The following is a 25,606-nucleotide window of genomic DNA, read 5'->3' on the forward strand; positions in this document are numbered from 1 at the left end:
TTTGTCTTCACTACGGAAGTCAATTGCAAAATATCTCTTGCACAAGCAGGTTCAGATGGCTCAGGCTTTGAATGGCAGTAGTCTGTAGCAATCAGAATGTTCTATTAACCATTTGTTGTAATGAGGCAATGCCATTAGAAGTAGTAATTAAATTTAAATCAGCAGTTACATCCCTTTTATGTGAAGTTGTTAGTGGCCTTGAATAAAAAATAGTTTGAAGGGACGGTGAGCGGTTGTCGTGGTGGGGTAGGGGTGGTGATGAAAATGGTGTAACTGTCGATTTCCCCCACATGAAACAGCATTGCACGAGGATGTACAATGAGAAGAGACAGATGATGCATGTGTGGTTCAGTAGAAACGCTAGTTGCAAACTCTCAGCCAGTGACCTAGAATGGTTCATCTACTTCAACGGTTAGTAAGCCACAGTGAGGAAGTGTTTCAGTCACTGATGCTCCACAGCAGTCAATGAAGTATAACAATTGCTTCCATTCATCAGAATGCCCAGGTCACATTTTACTCTGATTCTTATCTTGCACACATTTATATCTTGCAACTAGCTAAGAAATTCAAAGTGTATTTTCATTAGTAGCTTTGAAGAGTTTTTAAATAAATTAAGAGCTACATCCTAATTGCCCTTAGCAGTGTGCAGTGTGCTTCTTTGCTGTCTAGAAGAAACGAGCGGGCTTCTTGAAACTCTCTTTTGTAGGGACGTATGTAAAAGATCTTTGGCTTTCTGTCCAACCATAATGTACCCAAGTCGAGGAAAAGCTTATATCTGTGAAATTAATAAATTAAACCAAGGAAAGCTTCTCTTAAAAGAGGCACACCATTACTTCAAGAATTATATGATGTATATACAGTTGAAGTTAGAAGTTTACATACACCTTAGCCAAATACATTTAAACTCAGTTTTTCACAATTCCTGACATTTAATCCTAGAAAACATTCCCTGTCTTAGGTCAGTTAGGATCACTACTTTATTTTAAGAATGTGAAATGTCAGAATAATAGTAGAGAGAATGATTTATTTCAGCTTTTATTTCTTTCATCACTTTCCCAGTGGGTCAGAAGTTTACATACACTTTGTTAGTATTTGGTAGCATTGCCTTTGAACTGTTTAACTTGAGTCAAACATTTTGGGTAGTCTTCCACAAGCTTCTCACAGTAAGTTGCTGGAATTTTGTTCCATTCCTCCAGACAGAACTGGTGCAGCTGAGTCAGGTTTGTAGGCCTCCTTGCTCACACACGCTTTTTCAGTTCTGCCCACACATTTTCTATCGGATTGAGGTCAGAAAATGATGTCAAGTCTGGTTCATCCTTGGGAGCAATTTCCAAATGCCTGAAGGTACCACGTTCATCTGTACAAACAACAGTATGCAAGTATAAACACCATGGGACCACACAGCCGTCAGGAAGGAGACGCATTCTGTCTCCTAGAGATGAACATACTTTGGCACGAAAAGTGCAAATCAATCCCAGAAGAACAGCAAAGGACCTTGTGAAGATGCTGGAGGAAACAGGTAGACAAGTATCTATATCCACAGTAAAACGAGTCCTATATCGACATAACCTGAAAGGCTGCTCAGCAAGGAAGAAGCCACTGCTTCAAAACCGCCATAAAAAAAGCCAGATTACAGTTTGCAAGTGCACATGGGGACAAAGATCTTACTTTTTGGAGAAATGTCCTCTGGTCTGATGACACAAAAATTGAACTGTTTGGCCATAATGACCATCATTATGTTTGGAGGAAAAAGCCAAAGAACACCATCCCAACTGTGAAGCATGGGGGTGGCAGCATCATGTTGTGGGGGTGCTTTGCTGCAGGAGGGACTGGTGCAATTCACAAAATAGATGGCATCATGAGGAAGGAAAATTATGTGGATATATTGAAGCAACATCTCAAGACATCAGCCGGGAAGTTAAAGCTCAGTAGCAAATGGGTCTTCCATATGGATGATGACCCCAAGCATACTTCCAAATTTGTGGCAAAATTGCTTAAGGACAACACAGTCAAGGTATTGGAGTGGCCATCACAAAGCCCTGACCTCAATCTGATAGAAGATTTGTGGGCAGAACTGAAAATGCGTGTGCGAGCAAGGAGACCTACAAACCCGACTCAGTTACACCAGTTCTGTCTGGAGGAATGGAACAAAATTCCAGCAACATACTGTGAGAAGCTTGTGGAAGCCTACCCAAAATGTTTGACACAAGTTAAACAATTTAAAGGCAATGCTACCAGGTACTAACAAAGTGTATGTAAACTTCTGACCCACTGGGAAAGTGATGAAAGAAATAAAAGCTGAAATAAATCATTCTCTCTACTATTATTCTGACATTTCACATTTTTAAAATAAAGTAGTGATACTAACTGACCTAAAACAGGGAATGTTTTCTAGGACTACATGTCAGGAATTGTGAAAAACTGAGTTTAAATGTATTTGGCTAAGGTGTATGTAAACTTCTGAGTTCAACTGTATATTTTAGTGATTTGTGGTATATAGTGTTCTTGAAGCAGATTTAATGACCTAATAAAGTAATTTGTGAGCTGTAAAGGTTTTTTTGCAAAGACACTTGTTAGGGGTAGATGGAGAGTGGTTGACACTCACTGATGTTAAAGTAGAATGAGATTAGGTAAATGAACATATAACATTGTACAATGAACTTAGAACACAGTACAGCATAGTGCAGGCTCTTTGTCCCACACTGTTGGGCTGACCTATGTAAACCTACTCCACGATCAATCTAACCCTTCCCTCCTACACAGCCTATAATAACCATCTATTTTTCTGAACATCATCTGCCTATCTAAGAGTCTCTTAATTGTCCCTATGGTATCAGTTGCTACCACCAACCCCAGCAGTGGATTCCAGGCACCTACCACTCTTTGTGTTTAAAAAAACTATCTCTCTATCTCCCCAAAACTTTGCTCCACTCACCTCAAGCAGATATCCTTTGGTATTGGCAGTTGCTTCTCTGGGAAAAAGGCACTGGCTGTCAACTCCATCTATGCTTCTCATAATCTTATATATGTGCCTCTATCAAGTTGCCACTCATAGTCCCTCGCTCCAAAGATAAAAGCCCTAGCTTGCTCAAACTTTCCTCATAAGATAGGTTGTCTAACCCAGGCAGCATCCCGGTAAATCTCCTCCGTGCTCTCTCTATACCTTCTTGGTCATTCATGTAATGAAGTGACCAAATCTGAACACAATACGCCAAGAGAGTCTCGCCAAAGTTTTAAAGAGCTGCAACATTACCTCGCAGCTCTTGAACTCAGTCCCCCGGCTAATGAAGGCTAACACACCATATGCCTGGAAGTTTGGTTGATTGCCAAGCTTGGCAAGATGCTTGCAGACGTTTCAGCTTCAATCAAGAAGCCATCATCAGTGAACAGTTGAGGGAGCCAACCGGATTTAATCAATATCCATTTGGACTCCGGATGAGTATATAAGCTGGCATTCTGAGGAGACAACACTCTCAACTGCGCACCGATGATGGTTTGTCGATTGGAGCCAAAACATCTGCAAACATTTTGCCAAATAACCAACCTAAACTACCAATATTCTGCAATATTTCAAACACCATTTGCCTTCTTAACCACCTTATAAATGTGTGTAAGTGTTTATGGGAATGTATGGACTTGGACCCCAAGATCGCTCTGTTCCCCAAGAATCCTGCCCTTGACCTTGTAGTCCACCTTTAAGTTCAATGGTCCAAAGTGTATCACTTCTCTTTTTTATGGATTGCACTCCATCTACCATTTCTGTCCAGCTCTACATCCGTTTTTTCCCCTATTATAACTTACAACAACCTTCGATTCACAACACCACCATATTATTAAATATCAGACCAAATATAATTCTGACCAAAAAGTGCCAATGTATGTAAGAAGTGTAAGCTAAGTGCAAAGATAATATTGTATTATTATTAAGTTGTTCATGATGTTGCAGATGGGAAATTAAAACCAACAATTATCAGTAGATGAGCAACGATATTGGCTGATGGAATAACTGGGAGCATAGTTGAATTTTGGTACACATACAGTATTACAGTTCTGCTTTTGCAGTTTTTATTAGAAATGTAGATTTCGAAATTTATAATAGAGAATATAGACACAATACAAAAGTAGTTTAAGAATTTAAAAAGTAGTTAAACTGTAATTAATTATTCAAATCATTTGCTTTGCAACTAATTGCACAATTGCTTTGCAACTAAGCTCTGAAATTGAAATTTTTTAAATCCTAAAAATGACGACAGTTGAAGACGCAATCATTTGGAGCTGTGCTCTTTTTGTTTGAAGGCTCAGCTACTTAGTAGAGGTTGTCACAATCAATTTGTTACTGTCGGGCCAATGAGTCAAACCATTCTGTTTGAGAGGGAATATTTTGCTGTGCTGACTGCTATGGTCTATGGTGAATAATATAAAAGCCATTGGATAAGTTCAGTATTTTCTTAAATAGACTTCTTTAGAAAATTGAAACTCTCAGATCATCTCCAAATTACTCAGAATTCAATACCATTTCTACGGCTGAGGAATCTTCTGCAACAACTTGTATAATCTTGTTAATGTAGTTATATTAGTGTTGGGCACGTGGCCAAGTGGTTAAGGCGTTCATCTAGTGATTTGAAGGTCACAAGTTCGAGCCTCAGCTGTGGCAGCATGTTTGTGTCCTTGAGCAAGGCACTTAATCACACATTGCTCTAGTGTCTGTGAGAGGAGTGGCGCCCCACACAGACTTCCAATCTGCGCCTTGTAAGGCATGAAAATGACCGACACAGGCCTCCCATGGTCTGAGTCAACGTTCCCCCCCCCCCCCATTATATTAGTTTTTGTTTGTGACAAATCACCAGCTAAACTTTAGAACTTGACAGGGCTAAGTTTCATCCTGTCCATGCATGCACTGTTTGATTCACCTGCACCATGGAGCAATCATGAATGGGAGCTGCAGCTGGATTTACTGGTTCATAACAAGACTTCAGTAAAGTACAGTTGGATCAGCAAAAGCCACGGTAATGGTAAATAAGACTTAGTATCTGAGCAGCAAGGGTTTGAATACAAATAAGCATGAGGATAAATAAGGTAAGAATTGACTACTCACTTACTACTTGCTTTTTGCCCATTACGCCGCTGGTGTTTAGGGCAGCAATGAAGATCCTCCCTCTCAGGCAGTGTTCAGGGCCTCCATCATGTCAGTAGCTTCCTCGCGGTTTTCATTTCTGTCAGTCATGCAGGTCCGGTGTGGAGACTCAGGAATACCGCCACACTCAGACGTAAAAGGATTCTCCATTGCTGTTTCCTTAACAATTTTGTTAGCCCTGAGCTGAACCCCCAACCTGGTGGACCAGTGGGCCACTCTTAGTCTGTCCTCTACCTTTTGACCTGCTTGGTATGGGTGACCCTACCAGGAGCCAAAGCATAAAGCCCTGACTCCAGCCAACACAGCTCTCTGGGTCACTGAGGCACACAAGCGTCCAAAGCACAACATGATTGTCGTCCTCTTCGAGAAGTAAACTACTCAGCTCTTCTATAATGCTCCCCAACTTGCTAATAAAATCATGGTAAATCTGATTGTAACTTAAACTCTGCATTCGTCTGTACCAACAGTAACTTTTCACTTCTTTTGCTTATCAATAATCTTCTTAATTTAAAGATATTCAAAGACGTTTTGGCAGGTCACCACACCAGGTACCTCCCAGTCTCTACGCAGATAACAGGAGTCATCTGCCGCTCATTTCCAACTCATTACCTGCAGCCTATTTAAACCCAGCTTTTGTCCACAGTCTTTGTTCACTCATCAAACCAGACAGCCTCAACAAGTTGCTCCCAGCCTTCAGTTAATTTGTTGCCTCTGGTGTTTAGTATCTGTTCTTTCTTGTATTGTGGCCTCTCATGGCTTGTTATTTTTGCACTCTGTTATTAAATTTATCATTCATCGCTGAGTTGTCTCTGCTGCTCTGATTTTGGGTGAAACCTCCTGTACATTTCCTGACAGATTAGGTGAACCCGTAATTGACTCAGCAGAGTTTACTCACTTGTAGGAAGTTGTCTGTTGACATGAGCACATGAGGCAGAAGCAGCAGGAACCGTTGATTTTCTGCTTGCTGCTCTCTTCCAACTTTCCATCTTGATACAGCAACCCCTCGGCAGTCAACGTCTTCCGTCAGAGCCCCAGATTCTGGTGCCTAAATGCTTTGATGCATCCCTAATCCAATGCCGCAACTTCCTGCCTCAGTGCGCCTTACGCTTCGAGCTCCAGCCATCTCTGTGTTCTACGGAACTTCATTGTCTCTCTCTTGACTGGACAAGCTCTGACCTGGGCCAATAGACAATAGGTGCAGGAGTAGGCCATTCGGCCCTTTGAGCCAGCACCACCATTCACTGTGATCATGGCTGATCATCCACAGTCAGTATCCAGATCCTGCCTTATCCCCATAACCTTTGATTCCGCTATCTTTAAGAGCTCTATCCATCTCTTTTTTGAAAGCATCCAGAGACTTGGCCTCCACAGCCTTCTGGGGCAGAGCATTCCATATATCCACCACTCTCTGGGTGAAAAAGTTTTTCCTCAACTCCGTTCTAAACGGCCTACCCCTAATTCTTAAACTGTGGCCTCTGGTTCTGGACTCACCCATCAGCGGGAACATGCTTCCTGCCTCCAGCGTGTCCAATCCCTTAATAATCCTATATGTTTCAATAAGATCCCCTCTCAGCCTTCTAAATTCCAGAGTATACAAGCCCAGTCGCTCCAATCTTTTGACATATGACAATCCCGCCATCCCGGGAATTAACCTTGTGAACCTACGCTGCACTCCCTCAATAGCAAGAATGTCCTTCCTCAAATTTGGAGACCAAAACTGCACACAGTACTCCAGGTGTGGTCTCACCAGGGCCCTGTACAGCTGCAGAAGGACCTCTTTGCTTAGATACTTCGCCTGTGTCAAAGCTCATCACATCGCGGAATTCGGGACCCTCGTGGTGGAGTGCAGCTAGAATGTGGAAGCACTGCTGACCCGTTACCGTCACAGCCTCTTACAGCACTTGAAAGTCGAGCTGTCTACCTGGGAGGTGCCCGCCGGCCTTGAAAATCTCATCACTTTGGCCCTCCGTATTGACAAGGGTCTTATGGAGCGACCATCCAGATCACCAACCAGAGCCCCAGTTCTGTTCCCAGAATCATTTTGGCTGCAGAACCCCCATCAGCAACACCCCCAGAATCTGTGCAGTTGAGGAGAGGTCCTTTAAACCAGACGCCCCCCCACCTCACAGCACAAGCGTCAGTGGAGAAATAACTTGCATTTATTGTGAAGCAGCCGATCACCCACACATCAAGTGCCCACTGCGTCCGGGAAAAAGGCACCACCAGGTAGGGAGGAGGGGCATTCTATCTTGTAAGCTCCCCCGGCCCTTTGTTTAAGCACCACAGCCCGAATCACCCTCTCTGTCGTTCTCCACACTGCGACAGCTGTACTTGCGCTGGAGGCTCTGGTGGATTCTGGCACAGCAGAGAACTTTCTGGACCGGGCTCCGTGTGTGCAGTTTGCACTCCCTGTCAAGCATATCTTCCATTCCTTCTGCGTCGCAGTCACTGATGGACATCACTCGGGGTCTGGGATGGTCGGAGCGCGCACATAGCCTGTGCACATGAGCATCAGAGAGCACCGTGAGTCTATCCAATTCCTCCCGATACTCTTCTCATCTTGGGTTACCCCAGCTCTCCACTCACGATCCTCACTTCATCTGGTAATCCGGTTTACTGCTGAGTCGGGGACTCACCTGCCTGCAACCTCAGCTGACCTCACCCTGTAAATCCGTGGAGACAGAGGAAATGTTTGATGTCACCAAATTGCCGCAGGAAATACCACGACTTAGCCTATGCCTTCAGTAAAAGGGCAGCACCCTGCAGCCTCACAGACTACACAACTGTGCGACTGACCTCCTCCTGGGCACTAACCCTTCCCGAGATCGTACGTCCTCCATCGCCCCTCCTGAGACCCAAACCATGAATGGTTACATTACTGAAGTGCCTCTGCACGGCTTCATTTGACCATCCTGGTGAAGGGTTCTTCTTTGTCAAAAAGAAAGACTGGCTTCTCCGTCCCTGCATCGACTACCATGGTCTGCCACCCTCCAATGGGGCCATGGTGATCATCACAGTAGTGGACCCGTTCTCCAAGGCAGCCCACTTCATTATCCTCTCCAAACTTCTATCAGCCGCTAAGATGGCGGACAGGCGTTAACTCCACAATGCAGTTCACCTCCACTGTTTCCCTCGAGGCACTGTGTCAGACCAGGGCCCACAGTCTTTGACTCCCGCTTTCAGCGAGCTTTCTGCTCCCTCCTCTGCACCTCAGTGAGTTTGTCCTCTGTCTATCATCTGCAGGCCAATGGTCAGTCAGAAAGAGCCAGTCAGCAAGTGGAGAAGCTTTTGCAATGCTTCACTGTCTCTAACCCTTCCATACGAAAGGAGAGTCTGCTCTGGGCTGAACTGTTCCACAGTCTACACACCTCTTCTGCCACGGGTATGTCATCCTTTGAAAGCTTCATGGATACCAGCTCCTGTTGTTCCCCATGGAGGGGTCAATGGTGGAGGTCCTGTTCACCAGGGCTTTGGGTTGCTGCTGCCGGAATGCTTGGAAGTGGGCCTACCTTGCCTACCACCAGCAGGCCCAGCCAGACCACTCCAGCCTGGGGACCGTGTCTAGCTTACCACCTGAGATCTGCTCCTGCGCACGACTTTCACACGCTCTTGCCCCGGTTCATTGGTCCCTTCAAGATTACCCATCGCATCGAAGCAGGTCAGTTACCGTCTCCAGCTGCCTCCATCCTTCAAGGTCACAGGGTCACACCTACTTGCCTCAAGCCTGGTGCCCATGGGCCACTCAACCCGCCCGAGCCCGAGCCCGAGCCCGAGCCCGAGCCCGAGCCCGAGCCTGAGCCTGCGCCTCCGGAGCCGAGGACGGTGGCCCACTGGACACAGTTCGCCCACTGATGGATTCCGGTCATCGTGGTTGGGGTGTGCAGTATGTGGCTGACCGGGAAAGGTCAGTCTGGAAGAGAAGGCTTGGGGGCCATTCCATTTCATTTTGCACCCATTGCTCTTTGAGGAGTTCCACTAGACCCATCCAAATTGTCCTGGGGTGTTGGGTACCAGCTGTAGGAGGTGGACCCTATCAGGCCTGCACAGGGAGGCACCTCCCGGTCTCCAGTCAGCCTGTTTAAAACCCAGCTCGCACCCACAGTCCTTGTTCACTCATTGAAACAGCCAGCTACAGCCAGTCACTCCTAGAATTCAGTTACCTTCTTGCCTGTGACACTTAGTATCTGTTCTCTCTCATTTTGTGGCCCTTCATTGCTTGTTATTTTTGCTGCCTATTATTAAAGTTACCATTCATCGCTGAATTGTCTCTGCTGCTCTGTTTTTGGGCCAAGACACCTCTACTAAGAGTGTAAAAACACATTTAGTGTTTGGAGACTGGAGGGTTGAAGGCAGTTGGGCAAAGCTTGTGCTGAGGACTCAGTACTACTAATGGTGAAGATGACATTGGAGATAGAAACAGACTTCATTGTGGTGGAGATAATCTGGAGTTGGATGAAAAAATAAGGCTGTCAGTAGCTTGTTCTGGAGGGCTGAGAGTAGTAAGGAAGCAGACCTTGTAGTCAGACTGAAGTTGATGGTTTTGGTATTGTCTGTGAATGAAATTGTGACTGATTCAAGACTCCATATTGAACAAAATGGCTAGCAGCTGAGAGGTGGAGGAGGGATCAAGAAAGGTAAATGGCTTCATCTGCATACCCTGTATATGGGGAAGCTGGGTGTTTGACTGCAGATGAGATCTTCTAATGAAAACACTGAAGGCTGGGAAAACCTTGGAGAGCTTCAGAGATGGTGCAGTTAAAGTAGAAAGAGAAGACATTGCTGAAGATTAAGGAAGAATGACAACAAGGGGTTGGTGAGTGTGGAACAAATTGAGGTCAATCCCACTTATTTAAAGGAGCAGAGAATTGTGTTCAAACAACTATGTCAAATACTGGGAAGATATTGAGGAGGAATAATATTTTTATAAAGAGCATTAATTGTATATTTGCAAGTGCCTTTTAGTGTTCCGGCAGTAGTGAGAACCTGATTAGAAAGATTCAGTTAAGAAACAGACAAGGGCTGATTGGAGATCGTCAGCATGGCTTTGTGCATGGTAGGTCATGTCCAACCAATCTTATAACATTTTTTTGAAGAAGTTACCAGGAAAGTTGATGAAGGCAAAGCAATGGATGTTGCTTACATAGACTTCAGTAAGGCACTTGACAAAGTTCTGCACATGAAAGGTTGGTCAGGAAGGTTCAGTCGCTCGGCATTCAAGATAAGGTAGTAAACTGGATTGGACAGTGGCTTTGTGGAAGAAGCCAGAGAGTGGCAGTAGATGGATGCCTCACTGACTGAACGCCTGTGACAAGTGGAGAGCAACAGGATTGGTGCTGGGTCTGTTGTTGTTTGTCCTTTCAATGATGTGAATGATAATGTGATTAACTGGATCAGCAAATTTGCAGATAACACCAAGTTTAGGGGTGTAGCAGACAGCAAGGAAGACTATCAGAGCAGAATCTGGACCAGATGGAAAAATGGCAGATGGAACTTAATGCAGACAAGTGTGAGTTGTTGCACTTCGGTAGGACCAACCAGGGTAGATCTTACACAGTGATTGGTAGAACACTGAGGAGTATGGTAGAACAAAGGGATCTGGGAATACAGGTCCATAATTCATTGAAGGCAGTGGCACAGTTAGAAAGGCTCGTAAGGAAAGCTTTTGGCACATTGGTCTTCATAAATCAAAGTATTGAGTACAGGAGATGGGATGTTATCCTGAAGTTGTATAAGACGTTGGCGAGGCCTAATTTGGAGTATTGTGTGCAGTTTTGGTCATCAGACTACAGGAAAGATGTAAATAAGGTTGAACAAGATCAGAGAAAATTTACAAGGATGTTGCCAGGACTGGAGGACTTGAGTTGTATGGAAAGATTGGATAGGTTAAGACTTTATTCATTGAGGGGAGATTTGATAGAGGTATATAAAATTATGAAGGGTATAGATAGGGTAAATGCAAGCAGGCTTTTTCCACAGAGGTTGGTTGGGACTACAACGAGAGGTTGTGGGTTAAGGGTGAAAGGTCAAGCATTCAAGGGAGACATGACTACTTCACTCAGAGGGTTGTGAGAGTGTGGAATGAGCTGCCAGGGCAAGTGGTGCAGGTGAACTCGATTTCAATGTTTGAGAGAAATTTGGATAGGTACATGGATGGGAGGGGTAGGAGGGTTATGGTCTGGGTGCAGGTCGATGGGAGTAGACTGTTTAAATGGTTCAGCACGGACTAGATGGGCTGAAGCGTCTGTTTCTGTGTTGTACTTTTCTATGACTCTGTAAACAAAGATCTGACAAGTAATATATTTTTGAAAGACTTAAAGATTGGGGAAAGACCGGTCGAAGACGACAGTTTAATTTCCCTGTCAATTTTGTGTTCTCACCTACTGGCCCCAGAGCAAAATTGAGTCAATGACAAAAATAATAAGTCTTAAAAAAATGATTCGGTTGCAATGGATTTGAGTAGAACTCAATTTGTCCTCGTTCAGTACATCTTATGGAAAAGCCATCAGGGATTTTGACTGAATTCCCCCTTTCAAATCTCAGCCTGCTGTAGCCGATGGATATGTTCCTGTCGTTGCCTTGCAACTCAGTGATGAATCGATTTCGATGGCAGCGATATCAGAATCAGGTTTAATATCACTGGCAGATGTCCTGAAATTCGTTGTTTTGCGGTAGCAATACATACTAAAACCTATAAATCACAATAAGAAATATACTGAAATTAAAAAGTATATATTAAAATATATATTTTAAAATATATAAATGTAAATGCAGTGTCAAAGCGAGCCATAAAGACACTAGAATTGTTTCGAACCCGCAGATTTACAGCTACTGTACCAAGTTTTGAACTGCTTTTGATGGGGGTGCTGGTGTGGATTAAATATGGGGAAAGTTCGCTTGGACCCATTTCATAATTCTTGCCACTGGGCGAAAGGGCGCATATCGGGGCTAGGAAAAGCTAACGGGTGGGCACCTCTGATTTTAAAAATAGAAGCCTCCCCCAAAAATGTTGATAACAAACCTAACAAAAACAACTCATTTAGGGATATCCCCCCCCCCCCCATTTGTTCAGAAGGCTGGCGAGCAAACTGAAGTCAGTACATTGGGGGTGAGGTGTAAAAAGCAGAGGCTTGATCGGAAATTTCACGTTGTTTTCTCCATCCGCCCAGTGTGTTTCGGTGCCTTGCTCCATTGCAGCGAGTGCCTCCGCCTCCCTCTTGCCTGTGGGCGGGCTGACCGCTTTGACTGACGCGCCCGTCCTGCCGCTGCTCTTAACCCGGCACCCGTTGCCTTCGGCTGCAGCAGTCGATCGCTGGGAGATCAACTTAGGGTATGTAGGCAGCGGCACGGCCGGCGGAGCGGAGTCGACGGGGTGCAGAGCTCGGCAGCACAGTGGATGCACGACCCAACTTGGCCTCTGTGCTTCGAACTACAGTATCATCAGCTGTGAACTCCAAGATCTCGACCCCTGTCGCCACCATGGTGGCCAAGGATTACCCGTATTGTATCGCAGCCAAGAGAACAAACTGTGCCTTGGAAGTGCAGACTGTCAGTTCTTCAGTTAAAGAGATCGAGGTATGGTGAAGCAACGAGCTTCTGTGTCTGTGTTTGGTGGCGGCTGTTTTGTGCTTTCAAGCCGAGCTCGTTTTATCATAGACTTCTGAGTGCGAGAAACCACGTTGACAAGTATTGTACTTATTGCGAACCTGCCACTGTCTTATTTCAAAAGTACATTGGTACTGATTGCCACCTGTAACATTATGCCAAATTGACGAACCCAGTTTATATTAGCATAAGCGTTTAGTCTTGAAGGAATGAGGTATTGCCCCAAACTTTTGCATCGCAAAGTCGGTCCTCTTTTTGAGCGGTCTCTTCCATTTGCACTCCTCTTTGTGGTAAATTCACTGGGTCTCTCGATCCAGTTGTTAAGAGGTAAAACTACCCCCCCCCCGCGCGCCTTTGAAGTCTCCAATCCAGACAACAGCTGATGTGAGATGCTCTCTGATTTCCAAAGTCTGCCGCTTCCATCTTGGCCGCTTCACTCAGCGGTTTGTACTTTGTTTGTACAGTAATGTACAACCCCTTTGAGGATTAAGCCTGGAAGCCAGCGAAATGGGGGGGGGGGGGGGGGGGGTGAAAGCTGTCTAGCCTTCCTGGGCTCAGGAAAAGTGCAGGAATTTTATGAGTGCACGCTTGAAGTGTAGTTTCCATGTGTGTTCTTTTTTGAATGGTAAAACATATAAATACACACAACAAATTTGCTGCAGATGGAAGAGCCTCTAGTATTCCTCTCAATGCCTTGGATGTATTGATGGAATTAGTGGGTTCAAATCTTCTTATTTTAAACCTTCAGATTATCCCACTTACAGTGCTACATCCATAAAATCATTCTGGGGAATCCTTAAATGGAGAGTGTTGCTTTTTTTGTTTCAAGGTGGTGTCTGCTGATTGTTTAGAAGTTGCAAACTTTTATCAATTGTCTTGAAAATATTCTGCTTGACTGCTGTGTGCATTCGTGCCGATGTTCAAATCATTGAAAGCTTATTGCAACACGGAGAGATAAATGTAGAGATAAATTATGATAAACTGGTTAAAAATTGTCTCTATTTTTACATTTTGATCAAAATTTTATGAGGTATGGTTTTTTTCCTTGCTTAACTGAATTCAGTTGAATTCTAGCTGTACTTCTTCACTGGAAGCCTTGTCTCCAAGTAATTGAAGATGCATTTTTACACCCAGGCAATTAAATAAATTATCACAATTTTCTTCTTAAAAGTCCTTTACAGGAGTTCTGTTCCATCGAAATTCAGTCCTCTGCCTTTTGTGGTTTTGAAAATACTGTTGAGGTAAATGTGTCACTTAGTGAGATCTGAACTAGAGTGATTCAGTATCTTTGAAATGTAGATAAGTGATTGAAATTCAACTTAGCCTTACAATATTTTTTTTTGCTTGATAGCTTTTAAAGGAAGTATTAACTAAATGCTATTCAGCATCATATGCTGTTCATAACCACAGAACAGCGAAAGGTGATTAAAACCCAGTAGCTGAAATTTTGGGTAAGGGGTGGATCTTGTGCCCTGACTAATCATGACAAGGATGCCTTCTAGCTTCACCATGTGGTAATAGCATGCAGTTTACATGCAGTTCATAACAAAGTATTCCATCTGGAATAATCATGCCTTTAGCTAGTCCGTACTCATTCAAATTTTAGACTTGATTAGCTATATTATTTGCAAGTTTAATTCCATTTAAATATGATAGCAGCTATTTTCTTGAGCATTTTGGAGTAATGTTGGTAATAATGGCTCAACATTTACAATAACAATAAGACTGATTGTGGTAAAAGAAATGAATACAATTTTGATGACAATTTATCCATAAATAAGTTGTATTGTACAAACCTGTATTTGAAATCGCTGGTACACTCACTTCAGTGTGGTTATTTACATTAAAATGCATGTTCTGTTTACTTTAAAAAATGCTTTGCTTTAGATTTTGCAAAATTTATGTCAGAAAGTTTGTGATTTTGATCCAATAAAGCAGAATCTTCTATTTATTGCTGAGATCTGTTGATCTATTAGCTAAGGTGTTCCTTATACAGTGCAAAGGGTAGAAGAGGAAGGTGACCTTCAGGTGGAAAATGGTGTGCCTACATTTTGTCCTACAGCTCATTTGGCCTCAGGTTATTTTCATAAAGCAGAATTTTCTGGATGCCTTGTGTTTTGCCAATTTTTACTTTTAAAAAAAATCATTAATCCTTATTTTCTTAGAGAAAACATATTCTCATCTTACTAAAGATAAGTTAATTTCAGCATTAAAATTGAAACGTCCTTTCTGGTACATCATGGCAATATTTGTATTACTTTGCAATAATGAATATTTTCTCCTCCTCTTCTGGTCATGTTGACTTCAGACAGCAAATTTATTTGTAAATCTTCTATCCGCTGTACTGCCTTTTCATTCCATGTATTTTAGCAGATATATCAGTTTTTATTTTTACTGGAATTGAAGGTTGAAAATATGCAGTATTTAACTCAGTCAGCAGGCAAAGTTGTTAATTGCCAAAATAATCAGAGTAATTGGAAGTGGAATTAAAGTCAATTTAACATGAATTTTTAGCCATGTTGGTTGATACACAAGCTTAGGCAATTTAAACCACGCTGCTGAATTGCACCTATTAAACCATTTTATATCTAACTTCTCCACCTATCTTCCTGGAATTTTCTCAATGAACATTTGCTAGAAGTGCTTTGAATGGAACACGTGTATTTATTAGTGTCTTTTTTTCACATCCTTATGGAATTGGTAGGATTTTGACATCATGGAGTTGAAGTGATAATGTGGATTACTTAACGTAGACAAATTTACAATGAGATCGCGAGGTTTAGGAATTTCCTGAGGTACTGCAATGGTGTGCGATGTTTGTGTGTGAGTCAATATGTTTGGTTATGTGTACTACGTTCATTGATTTCACATTATTCATGCACAAGTGGTTGAGGTCCCTTTGTTGTCATAAAGTTAAGTGAAGAAAGTGTATGACACCTACATTGAAGCAATACGTGTTTGTGAATGAGTTTAGTCAGATGTGTTTGAGTGCACAGAATTCACCTCCCATGAGAAAGACCTTTATTGTGCACTTTTAATTGAAGTAGGTAATCCTTCATCAGAAGATTCAAAAGAACAACATATTGCTGTTTTTTTAGAGTGTGTGATTAAATAATTTATTCATTTATTCATTTGGTTCATTATTTTAAGAGAAAACACTAACCTATTTATAAACACGAGGAAGTCTGCAGACACTGGAAGTCCAAAGCAGCTCACACAGAATGCTGGAGGAACTCAGCAGGTCAGGCAGATTCTATGGAAATGAATAAACAGTCAACATTTCGGGCTGAGACCCTTCTTCAGGACTGAACAGGGAAGGGGAAAGTCACCAGAATAAAAGTGGGGAGGGGTTGGTGGGAAGGATAGCTAGAAGGTGGTAGGTGAAGCCAGGTGGGTGGGAAAGGTCAAGGGCTGGAGAGAAAGTAGTCTGATGGGAGGGGAGTGTGGACCACCGGAGAAAGGGAAGGAGGAGGGGACCCAGGAGGAAGTAATGGGCAGGTGAGAAGAGATAAAAGGCCAGAGTGGGGAATAGAAGGAAGGGGAGGGAAAATTTTTTTATATACCAGAAGGAGAAATCAATATTCATGCCAGCAGGTTGGAACCTGTTTAATTGAAGTTTATCCTTCCAGAAGAATTTATATTAGTTTGGAAAAGTGAATTGCAATAGCCTGAACAATAACAGAAAAATGCACAAATGCTGAGAGCAATGTAACTGTAAATCATCTTAACATCATCACTTTAACCAGAAAAGCCTCTGGTTCCCTGAGGTGGAGGGGGTGGAGATCACAACTCCTTTCATTTAAATTCTCGTTTTAATTGCTGCAACCTATGCCACATCAGGATCAAATGTTGAATTATTTGGCATAGATTATTTGAATGGATTTACAGTGCAGTCCCTTGTATTTTGCTGAGACTTCAACCAGCATTGTCTTTCTGCTGATTCTGGGTCTCCCAAAACTGTTCATCAGTGTTACAAATGTTTACAGATCTCCAACACAAAGTATTAATTAATCTCTTTAAAACAGAACAAGTTGATCAATAAGCCATATCTTGCACAGTTAGGATGGTAATATTTTACACCACCTGAACTAATCAACATTTGGATAGGGTAAAACATGTTTGTATTCTGTAAAAGTGGCAGAATATCTTTTATTATAAGGATCTGATCTAGTGCACTTAAGTACAAGGTTGCTTTTTGTTAAAATAAAGTTGCATGTATAATCCATTTTTTGCATCTTTCAAAGAGCCCCGAAGTACTTAAAAACCAATGTGATGAGCTTGGTGTATTTAGTCGTAATGTAGGAAATCTGGTAGTTGATTTGCGTACAACAAGCTCCCACAAATAGCAATGTAATTGCAACCAGGTAAACTTGTCTTACTGAGGGATAGCAGATCAAGTTCAGAAATATGCATGGCTGCCATTGAAGTCTTTCTTGTAGGTGCTTCTAGTAAAATTGATCCAGATATTTGTGCATCATTCAAAAGAATTATCCACATGCCCGGCTCTAAGACTTGTTTATTTCTGAGGTCATTTAATACCAACTAGGTTTAAGGCTTTGGGGATGACTGAATGCAGTTTCTCAGTCCAACTTGCCTTGCAGCAGGAGGCATTTCATGACACTGTGCAGAATGGGCCTCTGGCAAAAAAGTGTCTTTTTTTTAAGTGCAATTGTCTTGAACAGTTAACTAACACTAATCAGAGGAGAGGGCTGACTTTTCAAAATGGAGTAGAGCCTTGCTGTACATATTCCAAAAGAGGAGACATTTTGTATTTGTGAGTTACTTTGATGTGCGTAAGTCAATAGAATTGCATGCACACTCAGTCGCATCTTTGGTAGCTCAGATGAGGAAGAGTTCTCACTGGTATCTTTGTTACAAATGAATAAAAACAGTTTGTTTTAATTGGTGCCCACTGGTCAATTGTGGATTATTATATCACGTCTTTCCTTGCCGTGTTACTGTAAAATGGTTTTGATTACCTAACATATTGATAGCATACTGAAACATTTGTGTCGCATTTGTTGCTTTTAATAGCCTGCTCAAGGACAGACCTCAACGACAGCTGTAAATTAGGCAGTTTGGATTTCACAGATGTTTAGCTATAGAAGCCATGAATGTGGTTAGAACCATAAAAAATAAGATTTACTTTTTTTCCCCAAAGTAAAACCCTTAAGATCTTTTATGATTCATTCAACCTTCAAGGATATCTTATGTAGAAAAAGGAAGCAATACTTGTTTGTTTTATGGGATCTGTGCTGAAAAGTGAGGCATATCTCTTTCAAAAAGTTAAATCAGGCATGCTGCACTGTCATACCATATAATTACTTTAAGCTCAAAGTACAGACAGCACCATAATTTGAAAAACAGCTGAAACTATGATTCAGGACATGAGGACCTATTTGGATAACCATTTATTCCCCTAGGCCTTTCATATGCAGTAGGATCTGTTATTGGATAAATTTGAAGAAATCAAATGAAGCCCTTGCTGGAGATTATAAATAATATTTAATTCAAGCAAAACCACAGTGTAAGTTGGCTGGTGACTGAAGATTTGTGGCTGGTGACAATGCCCTGAACATAATGGCCAGATCACTCGGATAGCTAGCCAGAGGTCTGTGGGGAATCGCTACAGCACACAAGTCAGCATGTTCTGGATGTCCACACTGCAGCACCACAGCCTAGAAGCATGGAGCTTAACGGAGGTCATACACGGGCACACCTGAACTCCTGCTCAATGTCAGATCAAACTGATCTGCGCAGCTCCATACAGATTGTTTGTATAATTTGGTGGATTTAATAGTCAGTTCAAGGGCACAGCTGCCAAACAAGCACAAATCCCTTGCACTTAAATGAGCTGCTGACCCTTATTTCAAAGGTAAGTAAAGCTAAGTGTTTTGTTTCCTTTTTATTTTAATTCATTCAGTGAAGTTCTTTGTGTTCCTTCCAAACGTTGCATTCTTTGGGTTGGCTTTCGTTTTCTTCCTTACCCTATGCAATGCATTTTGTATGCTGGGCCATATAAAGCAGTGTAAGGACAAAGAAGCAGATACCCTTTTTTTAAAAAAACGGTTTTTAACTGGAGTCAAAATAGAGAAAAGGTGGCTTGGGGGGCAGATTTTAGAATTGAGTCATTTCAGCTGGACGCAAGGCTATTGTGGTAGTTGGAAGAAGCCACCAGCAAACGATGCCACCAGAGGTAATATCCTTCAGGCAGTTCACGAAACAACTCCTTTTACTTTCTCCTTTCAAATATGATTCTGCTGCTATTGGAAACTGTGATTTACATTTTGATGGTGTGTTTTCGGGCTGGCTCTTTGCTGTCTGCGAGGGAGTTCGGTGTGTCCTGGAAGCCAAGAAGCCTGGAGACACGATCGACTCCATTTCTTGCCAATTAAAGCGTCAAGCAAGATTGAAATCAACTAGGACAAGAGCAGAAGGCAAGCAGGTGTTCACCGCTTTCTGCCTGCGTTTGACCGGTATCGCTCTCCCTCTCGCTTGCTGTTGCTGGGGGAAGGTGCCTACGTTTGACCAGGCCCTCCCTTGCGCTTGCTCGCTGCTTCCAGAGGAAGGTGCCTGTGTTTGACCCGTCTCTCTCTCCCTCTCGCTCAATGCTGCCAGAGACTTGGATCTTTGGCAAGGTTCAATTGACACAGTTTGTGGGTGGACGTTGTAGTTTATGCTATATGTGTTTCTGGTGACTCCTTTTTTATTGCGATTTTGTGTGATTTTGATCAGGGCAGTCTGCCTCTGTAGCCTGCATTTAACGAATGACTAAATTGAACTGAACTAAAGTGTACATTCCTAGACTTTGTGGTTTAATGTTTTATATGGTGTTTGTTGCTCTTTTTTGCCGTATGCACGATTTGATCTTTTTTTGCACGTTGGGTGTTTGATGTTTTCTTTGGATGGTTCCATGGTGTTTCTTTGTTGCCTGGCTGTCTGTGGGAAGACGAATCTCAGGGTTGTGTACTGCAAGTATTCTTTGATAATAAATGTACTTTGAATCTTTGAATTTGTATTTAGAAATATTCAAGGGAGCATTTAAGAAATATAGAAATCTGAAAAGGTTCTTGCTTCACAAAGATTGTTCAGATGTTAGATTTGCAGAATCCTTATAAATGATTTAAGGTTACTAATGTTGTCTAAACCAGACAATGGTGAGTCACCAGACATTCTTTCTCCTTGATTAATTAATAACCAAAGATCAAACTTAATAGTTACTGAAGCTCTGTCTGCTGTTATGAAGACAGTGGCTAAACTTGCATAACAAAGGCACAAGGGATAGACAATCAATACAGACTATTGGGAAGTAGATGTAATCACATACAACAGCTGCCTTCCAAAACCACAGTTAAACAGCTTATTGAGGAATCTTGAAAGACATAGGTATCAAGATCTAAGAATTTAATGATCAAGCAATGTTGAAAAATAATATTATAGATATAGAAAAATCTTCTGATGAGAAAGTACTTATAGAGGAACTTCGTATTAGTTTAAACTCTTACCCAAGGACATAATAGGCTGGTCGGTGGTGTAGTGGCATCCGCACCGGACCTCGAGGCGGGTGGCCCCATGTTCGGACCTGGTCGGCCCCTGGCACACTTTCCATTGGTGCTGGATTGAGCATCAAGCTGGCAATTCAGCCTCGTAAAAAAACAGACAAAATGCTAAAGAAGCAGCAAGGCGTGGAAACGATCAAGGAGATAACAATACCTGTCGGTAAATCTATTACCTTTCAACATGTTGGATATTACAGAAATGAACATTAACAACATTTTACAGAGCAACCCACACAAAATGCTGGAGGAACTCAGCAGGCCAGGCAGCATCTATGAAAAAGAGTAAACAGTCGCTGTTTCGGGCCGAGGGGTCTCGGCCCAAAACGTCGACTGTAGTCTTTTCCATAGATGCTGCCTGGCCTGTTGAATTCCTCCAGCATTTTGTGAGTGTTGCTTGGATTTCCAGCATCAGCAGATTTTCTCTTGTTTATGATTTTACAGAGCAGTCTTATTCACTTGCATTATGTGAAAATTTGAGTTACCTTTTTACAAATAAATATTTGATTTCATTAAAGTATGTATTAAACACACATAAATATGGAAATTATAGCCAGAGACAAATTATATTCAAACTTCTTGCAATAAAATGCATTTTTTGCAAGACTTTAAAAGACATGAGAAGTTCTAACATCCTGAAAAGCTATGAAAGAAGTCTTACATGGAAGCCTTTTGCAATAAATCCTTTGTGTCAAATAAGAATATACTGCATCAGAAACTCCAACTCCTGATATACTCGGTCGTGGACATCTCCTTCACTAGAAAACCAATAAGTTTCAGAAAGATCATAAGGCCTCTTTGTCTGAGTGATTTGTCCTTCAAACGTAGAGCACAGACTCCTTAAAAATTAAGCAATTGGGGAAGACCTTTCACCAGATGTGGCTACTCCTATACCTTGACACTTTTGGTGACCAGGTATGGGGAGCAGCAGATGCAGAGTGACATTAAAGGATGTGGTGCTCATTACTTGCAAATACTGTCTTTAGTTTAAAAATAACTCATTAAATTTAATATCTAGAATAAGGAAAGCACCAACCAAAATAGATATGATCTCTAATACACAGGATTTATAAAAACTGGATTTTAAGTTTTGAAGCAACACACACACAAAATGCTGGCTTTCCAACAACTGCAGATTTTCTCTTGTTTTTAAGTTTTCAATATTGTTCTTTGTTTTTTTTATTTTGAGAGAGAACCAATGGTAAATGACAATCAATCACTGTAGGTTTTGGACTACCAAAATGCCTGGAAGTATCAGAAAGGGTCATCTTAGTCTCCAAGCATCAAGAGTGCTTACTTAGGCTTCACGTGTGGATGGAGGTACAAATGATGGATTAAATGAGAGCAATTTCATAAGGTGGTAGGTGGTGAACAAAGAAAACAGCACTTAAAAGTCAACAAGTGAGAAAGGATTGAGGAAAATTGAACAGGGCAACCAAATTTGTCAACAAAATTTTGAGATAAACCATAGCTATCACCTGCACAGAAAAAATACTTATTTATTTGGAGGATCATAGTACAATTTTTATGCTGTGGCAGGTGGTGGAAGAGAAATTCTCTTACCTCCACAGATGCTACGTCACCCACTGAGTTCTTCTAGCAGCTTGCGTTTTGCTCTGAATGTTAGGCTGTGCAGTCTCTTGTGTTTCTTCTTAGTGATGGCAACTGTCACCATTTTGGCATACTTCCTGATATTCACTTTTCAGCAGGATGCCACTTTATTTCTGTTAAGCACTGAGAAGATTGAACTCCCTACCCACTATTTACCATTGCTATTTTCAAAGCTCTACTTGGCCGTAGTCTCAGACCCTACCTGTTAATGTGTTCCGGCACAGAAATTTTGGTCTTAAAATTTATTCCCGGCAGGGATAAACTATATTCTTTCGATAACACTGCTCTTCCCTCCCTCAAGTACTTAGCCTAATGTCCCTCAGGGAAAAAACTCTTGTCAACTTTCCTGGTCTTCCCCTATGCCATCCGATTTCTAAATGGATATTGAACCCATGAACAATACCTCAATACTTTTTTTTGTATTTCTGTTTTTGCACTAGTTATTTTAGTGAAGTAGATTCTCACTTTCTATTATATGGGGAAAAATGTTTAATTATCCTAAATAGTTTTGCTATGATTTATTAACTGAATAAACAGAGTAAAATTTAAATATACAAAGTTAATTTTATGTCTTCCTGTTCTGGATTCTGATAGTCAAGGATCTAGATTATTTTGTTTAACAGATAGGATTTGCAAAAAATGAATTGAAAGGAGGAGCAGGTTAAGCTATTTCATTAAAAGGGAGGCCTGTCACTCAAGTTACTGTACCTGTTAGAATTGCAATAGGCTTATTCAGATTTGTTTTGAACTGTAGGCTACCGTTCCTTGTGATAATGAAAGATTGCATTCCCAAGAGGTTGTGACATGATACAGTGCATCTCACCCCTTTACAGTTGTACTACATCAGCTAATAGAAAAATCATACAGAAAGTATGGCAGAATACTTGCTCTAGCAAACCCCATAAAAAGCTAACAAAGGATGCTGTGTATGAATTTGCCATCATAAGTTGGAGCACAAGGAGGGGAGGAGGAGCAAAGATTAGCTGTGCTTTCGAGGAGATTAAAATTGAAGTAAGAAATGTACATACATCCTTTCATTTCAGAATATTATACCAAAGCTGAATAGAGGATCATTGAAGATGGTGATGGCACTGCAATCAACCCAAACTGCTACGATTGATTTTATAAATCATTTTACAGCTGTTACATTGATAAAAACAATTCTAGGAAAGACATTGTTATGAGCCTTTTTTAGATATTAATATTTATTTTGAGTGTATTAATTTTGTCCAGTATACAAGTTAAAGTGTTTCATCTGAAAGCCACCAATCTCTGTACGATTCACAACTGTCATTGCTGACTGTTCACTTTGTATGAAGCAATTCACTTTTGATTATCATGAATATGGCTTGTTAAATTCCATTTGTATTTGTTTAACTGGGGCAAGTTCTTTACAAGTAGCATAATAAACTAACCTTATTCTTTAAATAAATTGAAAATTAACATAAAGCCATTAATTCAAACTTGTTCAGTTTTATTTTGTAGATAACAGTCACTGAGCAAAGACAGGGGAAATGGGACATTTGGTTTTGAAAGTTTTTCCTTTACCTGGAGTACCCTCTGATCTGACTTGGTCAGATTACCCGTGAACAGGCATTTTTAAACCAGTCAAACACACTCTTAATTGAGAAGCTGATTTGACTATCTGATTTAAACAAGTTTTGGATAATTTTCATCAATAGATAATTTAATATCACACTGGCTTTAAGAGCACTGGATTCTGGGAAAAATAATACCTTGGCCATGATAAAGTTGTTGAACTTACAAAACGGTGATTTAGTGATATTAATCAATCTTGCATTATGTGCATGATAATTTAGTTACTTTTCTATATAAATTAGATTCTTACTCCAAATACAGTCTTCATAGAGGTAAATTTTCAAATGATAAAAATAACTTTCTCCAGTTAGTCAATAAATCTGTTGAATACCCCAAATATTTCAGGGTGCTTTAATCAAGGTATCTGATTTGAAATAAAAGTTCATGCTTCCATTTGTACAAAGAGTAATAGTCATAGGAAAGTACAGCACAGAAACAGGCCTTTCAGCCCATCTAGTCCATGCTGAACTATTTAAGTTGCCTACTCCCATTGACGTGCACTGGGACCATAGCCCTCCATACCCCTACCATCCATGTACCTATCCACATTTTTCTTAAATGTTGAAATTGAGCTTGTGTGCACCACTTGAGCTGGCAACTCATTCCATGCTCACAGCCCTCTGAGTGAAGAAGTTTCCCCCGTGTTCCCTTTAAACTTTTCACCTTTCACCCTTAACCTATGACCTCTGGTTATAGTCCCACCCCACCTCAGTGGAAAAAACCTGCTTGCATTTGCCCGATCTATACCCCTCATAATTTTGTATAGATGTAATAATAATGTACAGGAATTTTTAAAAGAGTAATTGATCCTTAACTATTTGAGCTATGTCTCTTGTTAAATAAGAAGTGTTTTCTAGGCTGGTTAATAGTTGGACTTGCTTTTACCTTGTTAGATAAAATAAATTTAATCAATGCATATTGCTTGTTAAATACTATTTGTGTTTCAAAAAAAGTTTTCTTTCCCCCTTGAAACTAAGTTCATAATCATGAAAAACAAATTTTTCAAACCAAGTACATTTTTTAAACAATGGTTTACTTATTATTTAAAAACTTAAGCATACCTGCTCTATGAAAAACTGTGTGGAAACAAAATGTAGTCCAGCCTGGCTATTAGCTGCCTTTGTATCAGTTGGTAGCATAGGTTGTCAGGGTAGGTGCTTTTTCATGGGAGGATTATTCAGGCACGGAATAGGAGATTTGATCTGAATAGGAGATTTGATCAGAATATGAATGCAACTGCATTGACGTCAGAAGGCATCTAGAGTGCTAGCCATTGAAGACAGCATTTTAGGAATCATTGAAAAATCTGAAGAGATACTTAGTACTGCTGGTGTACTGCAGAATATTGCTGGTAAAAAAGTAGCAATATTTCCAGAATCTTCTACTGAGGAATGTTTCTGAACTTGAATGATTTTAATTGGGCAGTGCTGCCTTTTTGGAGTTTGAAGGCAAAGCTATTTGTCTGAGAAGGCTGTAAGCATCTCTGTCAGGATATAAAGTGTTTACTAATTTGGAGTACATTGTAATAATGAGGCAGATGTTCCCAGAAAGGATGATGGAAGAGGTGCTTGCTGCTTGGAATTCTACTGAAGCAGCTGCATTGTGCAGTGCCGATTTTTACCTAATTGTGGATGCTGCAGCGCGCTGTCACAGATAGATCTGCAATCAGAAAATGATGCTTCTAGAAGGACTGCTTGCATGCACTGAGATCCCAGAGCAGCTAGAGATTTATCTGAAGGGCTTGAGGAAAAGAGGCAGAATTTTCTAAAGGAACCGATTCAGATACAGAGATGTTTATTTTAGGGTACTTTATGGAGATTTTTGGTAACAACTTACAGAGATTTTATCTACTGGACCTTTTTCTTCAGCAGCTTGGGGAATGGAGATTAAAAAATACAAGGTATATTTCTATTGAATTAGCAGTAAATTAACTTCTGTGTGTTTTTCTACATTTTCAAACCTGATATTTCTTTAAATCTTGTGTGGTAAATTAGGAATTGACATGAGGATGTTTCTGAAACTGGAGTTCTGATTAAAATTTCTTGTGCATTGCTAAGCTATTTGTAATCTAACCTACCAGTTATTATTCAATGTCAGTTCACTC

The 25,606-nt window shown here is 41.1% G+C and overlaps 1 protein-coding gene across 5 annotated transcripts in view; it reads left to right on the top strand.

Annotated features, from left to right (window-relative positions):
• The window catches only part of arhgef3 (Rho guanine nucleotide exchange factor (GEF) 3), a 267,167-nt gene that overhangs the window by 217,719 nt on the left and 23,842 nt on the right, over window positions 1–25,606 (top strand). Inside the window, exon 1 of one of the 5 annotated variants that reach the window (XM_063068060.1) lies at window positions 12,414–12,706. The exons of the other annotated variants lie outside the window; for them this stretch is intronic. Within the exon in view, the coding sequence (XP_062924130.1) occupies window positions 12,611–12,706 (96 nt within the window). The 5' untranslated portion in view covers window positions 12,414–12,610. Of the gene's footprint in view, window positions 1–12,413; window positions 12,707–25,606 lie in introns of those variants that run through there. 5 annotated transcript variants of the gene reach the window in all.

Source organism: Mobula hypostoma, chromosome 15 (genome assembly GCF_963921235.1).
Source record: "Mobula hypostoma chromosome 15, sMobHyp1.1, whole genome shotgun sequence".
NCBI lineage: Eukaryota > Metazoa > Chordata > Chondrichthyes > Myliobatiformes > Myliobatidae > Mobula > Mobula hypostoma.